This window comes from Mus pahari, chromosome 19 (genome assembly GCF_900095145.1).
Source record: "Mus pahari chromosome 19, PAHARI_EIJ_v1.1, whole genome shotgun sequence".
NCBI classification, from domain to species: Eukaryota; Metazoa; Chordata; class Mammalia; order Rodentia; family Muridae; genus Mus; species Mus pahari.
The window spans coordinates 51,077,158-51,083,508 of record NC_034608.1 but is presented as its reverse complement, the minus strand read 5'-3'; the positions used below and the strand labels follow the sequence as shown (position 1 = coordinate 51,083,508).

At 47.3% G+C, this 6,351-nt stretch overlaps 1 protein-coding gene across 5 annotated transcripts in view; it reads left to right on the top strand.

The window, feature by feature from the left end:
- The first annotated feature begins 293 nt into the window (after positions 1-293).
- The window catches only part of Rbpms (RNA binding protein, mRNA processing factor), a 151,897-nt gene continuing 145,839 nt past the window's right edge, over positions 294-6,351 (top strand). For 3 of the 5 annotated variants that reach the window (XM_021219174.2, XM_021219173.2, XM_021219172.1), the window contains exon 1: positions 294-676. In XM_021219174.2, coding sequence (XP_021074833.1) covers positions 611-676 — 66 coding nt within the window. In that variant the 5' untranslated portion in view covers positions 294-610. The remainder of the gene's footprint in view (positions 677-6,351) is intronic. The other 2 variants (XM_029531787.1, XM_029531788.1) reach the window with 1 other exon arrangement.

The window sequence follows — 6,351 nt, the reverse complement described above, 5'->3', positions numbered from 1 at the left end:
CTCTGAGTCCCCTCTCCAAGCCCACCGTCGGCTGGCCTGCCGGGACGCCTAGGTCCCGGGGGTTGGGCAGAGATGGGGCGGTCCTGACCTTCCTCCCGCGGTCCCCCCGGCCTCGTGACCCCGCTGACCCCCCCCCCCTCTAAAGCCCAGCCCAGCCCAGCCCTGGGTTCGACCGCTCCGCCCCACGCCCCTCCTCCCGCGGGGGGCTTCGCTGTCCCGAGCGGCGTCCCTCTGGGCTGCGTCCGGCTGCGCACGTCCAGGGAGGGCGGAGGGAGGAGGGGAGGGAGGGAAGGGGAGGAGGGAGGAAGGCGAGAGAAAGCGCGCTGCGTGCGGCCCCGCTGCCCAGAGCCTGCCAGCAGCGCGCCCTCGGCGGCTCCGGTCCCAACCGCGCCCGCCGCCTCGCCTCCTCCGTCTCGGCCGCGTCCCGACTCCGGGGCTCGCCCGGCCTTTCGGAGGTCCCCGTCCGCCGGTCCGCCCCGGCTCTCCGCTGCGCCGCCCGGCTCTTGCTCCGAAGCCCGCCCCGGGGGAAGGTAGCAGCGGGCGAGCTCGCCCTCGCCCTCGCCTCCAGCCCCCGCGCCCCAGCCCCGCGCGGCGACGAAGGACCGGGAAGATGAACGGCAGCGGCAAAGCCGAGAAGGAGAACACCCCGAGCGAGGCCAACCTTCAGGAGGAGGAGGTACCGAGGGGGACTGGCTGGGGGGCGCGGGGCGCACGGGCCCGGGGTTTGGGGGAGTTACACGGGACGCGGGCGACCCGAGGGCGCGGGGGCTGGGTCCACGCGCGTCCGCTTGTTTCTGGTTATTGCATAAGTTTTGAGGACTTTCCCGAGACTTTTGTAAGTAGAATGCTCAGCTTTGTCTACTCGGGATGTTGAAAGCGGAATCGAGAGCTGACTCCCGGGTGACCTCAGATGATTGGGACCAGGGAGGGTCAGGACTTGGGCTCTGCGTCTTGCAGCTGGAAATTGGAGGGAGGGAAGTATGGCGAAGGGAGAAACTCTGGGAAAGTTCCCGGTAAAAGATACTTCCGACCCCAGCTCCCCTCCCTCCCTCGTTCCCTCCCTCCCTTTCGGTGTTAAAAGTTCTGGGTGAAATATCTTCTTAGCTGAGACATTTTGGATTAATAGATAACTCATCAGACGCATTCTTCTCCGATGAGTCGGAGACCCCCACCGAACCTGGGAGAGGTCGAGTGTGGGGGTGGGGGCGTAGACTAACAAGGGCTAAAAGCTTTGGGTTCACCAAAGCAAAGGTGCGTGGAGGGTGTTTTTAAAGGGGGAAAAGAAATCACAACTTTATGTGGCACACTCGGAATGATGATTAAAAACAATTTGCGGCTGTGGTGCGTTTCTTACTGAAAACACCGGTGGGTGTGTGGTCGGGGTGTACCTGGGGCTCGTGAATTTTTGTCAGTTTTGTGATATCCTCTCTCGCCTTCACTCCTGCAAATGGGTTGTCTGGAATACAAGAAATTTATCTTTTTTTTTAAGGTCTCCCAGAATTTGAGTGTGCGGTAGCAGAAACTACCCATCCCACTGTAACGTAAAAAAAGTGTTATTACAGGTCATTTACACCCTAATAAAGGGGACGAACACAACCCGAACTGACTCTAAAGCAGTTAGCATGGTGAGAGTATTGGGACACTTGTGCAAACTTAAATACAGAGAGTGAAACCAAACATTAAGGAAGAGTATCCATCTACCCAACTCTGACCTGCGTGAACTATCCACTGGTAAAGTGGGAACTGGTTAAATGGGGGAAGACGGGAGAGATCGGGATGTATGCAAATCAATGCAAAAATAGATCTTAGCACAGTTGTGACTTGGTGCATCTTAAATGAATGGAAGAGCTGAACAGCTGCCTCTCCACCTGAAGAAATCAGCTATTTTATCGGCAGATATTGCTTTGGGAAGTTTTGTGTATGCTGTTTTATAACAAAGCCAGGGGCCGGTTGCAAGTTCCGGCTGTTTTTCAGTTTATTTCCTGACCAGTTAAACTTAACAACAACAACAACAAAAAATGATGGCCCCTTAGCTTTAGAAGATTGCTGGTGTTACACATGTTTTAATTAACACAGGGTAACTCATTCATGAGCAGCAGTACCTTTAGCTCTGCTAAGAGATAGATTCTAGGAAGCCATCCTTGTTTCCTTCATCATTTTCAGAAAAGTCGAAACTGGGAAAAAGCTCGTAAGAACAACAAAAATAAAAGTTTGCTTCTTTCAAAATGATTTTGGAAGCTGGCAGAACCTCATAGTTTTTGTTTTTGTTGGTTTGTTTTCAAACAATAGATTTGTCTCTTAAGTCCCCCTACCCATTTGACTTAAAATAATGGCAAGTCAGGTTTTTTTCTCTTGGTTCATCTTAGCTGAAAGTGATTGCTGCACTAAGGTCCCCTACTGCTGGTGATCTCATCTAGTAAGTAAAGGCCGGGTTGGTGCAATCATCTGACTTATTTGCCTGCCTTGTTACCCTGTGTCCCCAGTCAGGTAGGAACAGCATGTGACTCTGGGAAGTGTTAACTCTTTCCTAGTGAAACTGTCGTTTTATTTGAGAAATAAAACCCAGTAGGAAGGTTTCAGAGCTTGGGTTGTGTACTGGTGGGAGTGTGTAGAATACAGATCCCCTCAGGAGTGAGTATTAATTCCGTGACTCCCCCCCTTCCCCCCAACCCAGGACCATTAGGCCGGCCGCTACTTTGTACATTTTGTTTATAAGTAGGGTCTCCCAGGTCACACAGTCAGGCTTTGAAATTGTCTTCTTGCCTAAGAGTACTGGGATTAAAGGCATTTGTCACCACACCTGCCTAGCTAGCATCATAGAAACAAAATGGGTCTGAGTGATCCAGGTCATTTTTATCATAATTCTCTGCTCTCTGTGTATACTTGGTTTTTGAAAAATTCCTACCCCTCCTTTTTTTCCCCATTGCCCTGAAAGCTACAATTAAAATAGAGTATTTGGTGAGTCCCATTAATGTGCTTGTCATTATACAAAACCACAACACTGGACCCATTCCCTGCCCACCCAGTGGATCAGCAATGTGTTCTGACACATTGAAGGGCCTTGGAGTGGACTCTGGTAATCAGAACACACACACACACACACATACACACCATGTATACATACATGAAGACAAGAAGAAAATATGCTTGTAGTTTCTGGTGACCACTGAACTGAGTTAGAAAAGCGAGTTCAACCGTCAGAAAGAAAGAACAGTTTATTTCCTAGGTCACTGTGGGTTTAGACATCTCCATTGGAGAATGCAAGACTTTCTTTTTTCCTTTCTACGTTTGAAACCAGCTCTTATCACCCAGCATGTTTTAACCCTACGCCTGTAGTGGCTTACTTTGCAATAATGACGCTGAGCTGCTCACACAGATACAGTTGTGCAGAATTTAAAATCTAGGCTTTAGGAAAATTTCTACATCACTCTGTAGTTGAAAAGTTTTTGAGAGTGTGCAGCTTTGTATAGCTCTTAAAACAGAGGAGAGTAATTTTAGGATTTTTGCAGCTGTGTAAGAGATAAAACATCTGGCTTTCTAGTGTCTTCTGTGTGTAGGCTCTTTTGCAAGTTTTTCTGCAAAGACAACCAGTTGTCAATCTTACCGGGACCTGAGAGTTGCAAGGATTTTGTTGGTATGTGCAGAGTATTGGATTGTTCGTACATTATTTTTGCAGTTAAGGAAGCAAGAAAGTAATTCTTGCAGGAAGAGCGAAAGTTTAGAAGCAAGTCTTCACACATTGCAAGTCTCTGCTTTAGAACAAAAGTTCTGCCGGGCGTGATGGCACACGCCTTTAATCCCAGCACTTGGGAGGCAGAGGCAGGCAGATTTCTGAGTTCGAGGCCAGCCTGGTCTACATAGCAAGTTCTATCCCAGTCAGGGATACAAAGGGAGATACTGCCTCAAAAGTTTTTTTTTTTTTTTTTTTTCTTTTCTTAGAACGTGTCTTATAGGACCTATTGGTGAGTGTCTTGGGGGGTGGGAATGAGATAAATTTGTCATTTGATTGTATTTTTAGATTCATTCATGCCACTCATGTCATTTTTAGGTGGATCACCTTTTGTTGAAGCAGTTTAAAATACGTCTCAGTTCTGGAAAAGCAGTATAAGGTCTAACTAAGAGAAGCAAGAGTTGGCAGCGTAGCAACGGTGGTTGAGATGTTTGACAGAAGTGGCACCAAGTCAGATCTTAGGAGGGTCATGCATGCAATTTTTACTCCAGGTCTTTCAGAGTGTTTGGTATTTTGCCAAAGCATTGGGGTTGTAAGTTGTGGGTTTTTCTTTTTTTATATTTATTTTATTTTATGTATTTTAGTACACTGTAGCTGTACAGATGGTTGTGAGCCTTCATGTGGTTGCTGGGAATTGAATTTAGGACCTCTGCTCCCTCCGGTCAACCCCGCTCTCTTTGGTGAATAAGTACACTGTAGCTGTCTTCAGACACACCAGAAGATGGCGTCAGATCTCATTACGGATGGTTGTGAGCCACCACGTGGTTGCTGGGATTTGAACTCGGGACCTTTGGAAGAGCAGTCATTGCTCTTAACCGCTGATGTCAGTGATGTGGTAAACTTAGGTTCTCCTTGAGCATTATGGTTACTTGACATGGCTTCTGGAAGGATCTAGGGTAGTTTGGTACAGATTGACCTATTGTTGCAATCCAAATCTAATACAGAAAACATGTTTCAGTCATGGAATAGGACTCAGTAACTGTGATTTGCATGGAATTGTGACCTCATCTGGGGACGGTGGCCCAAGAGCGCTGCCAATATGGCATGCGTTTTCGGCTGCTTTGCCAAAAGTGGTTTTCAGTTTCTCTGATTGGCTGGTGAGTCCTTGTGCTTACTCGTTTGCCGTGGTGCACTGACTCCATCCTTCGGTTGAGGTGGGGGCTTCTCTGGAGACCCTTTCTCAGACTGTAGGATCCTGTTTTCTGCTGCAACGTTAGTGCTGAGGTGATAAACTGGGGATGTGGTAACACTGAGGGAAATTAGAGCCCTGGCTCTGAGGGGCTTTGGCAGGAACCATCAAAATACGACCTGGCTCTTTGATTTGGTGCCTGCATTGCTAGGAATTTACTCTGAGGAAATAGGGTGTACTGAAGATCTCTTTCTAGGGTTGATTGTTACAGAGTTATGATTGTGAAAATTCACAGAAACTGTTCAATAAAGGGGAATTTGCTAGATAATTATGTAACTTCATAGGGAATGTTATACAGCCCTAAGACAGTAGTTCTGTAGAACTGTATATTTGTTGCATACTGCTTTTATACATGTAATATATTATATGATATACAATATAATACTATATATATTATAAATATATATAAATAAAATAGACTATCTGGAAGCTAGAAATTTGAAGGCAGGGACCTGGCAGGGCACTGCTTCCTGGAAAATTTTAGGAAAGAGCCAGTAGGCTCTAGATGTCCTGAGGTCTGTGTTTTTATTGAGCAAAGAGGAATTTTCAAGTTTTAATAGTTTTAATTTTTTTTTTTTGATATAGCCACCTCATTTCCGTCTTCCCTTTCCTCCTTCCAAAACAGTTCTTTATGTTGTACATGATACCCAATATAAATAAAATGTATGTAATTGGTGAATCCCATACAGACCACTGTGAATTTTCTCATGCATTTCCATAATGGTTGACTGAACACGTGGCAGGATGCCTTGAGGATTGTTAGTTTCCTTTGTGATCCCTGTAGGGGTCACACTGTCAGGTCGGTTGACTCTGGCTTGGGCAGGACTCAGGCCTTTGTTATGAGGTTTATCTCCTCGATTTATCACAAATCATTTTAGTGATCTTCGGTTGCTCACCACGTTCTGGCATCCTTTCTCAATCCGACGTGATGCCATGCACTGGGTCCTGTGATAACCCAACCCCAAGTCTGTCCCGCACAGCTCTGATCTGCAGAGAGCAAAGCCCGCACGTGACAGTCGGGGTTGTCCAGTCTGCCCCGGTTCTGCGGACCTCCTGCTTTCTTCCCCTGTTCTGGCCCAGGCTGAGCAGGATTCAGGTTGTAACCTCGGTTTCTGTGCCCACCACCTACATCCACGGAGGAGGCGTCATTTTCCCAAGAAGTTCTTTGTCATCTCTGCTTAGCTCCTAGGTCGTCATTGCCTCTGTCATAGTGTGCCACCTAACAATACCTTCTTTTTATTATTAGTTACATGACGACACTGTAGCTGGCTTCGGACACACACTGGAAAAGGGCATCAGATCCCATTACAGATGGCTGTGTTGCTGGGATTTGAACTCAGGACCTTCAGAAGAGCAGTCAATGCTCTTAACTGCTGAGCCACCTCTCTAGCTCCCAACAGTACTGAGTACTCTTTTTTTTTTTTTTTTTTGA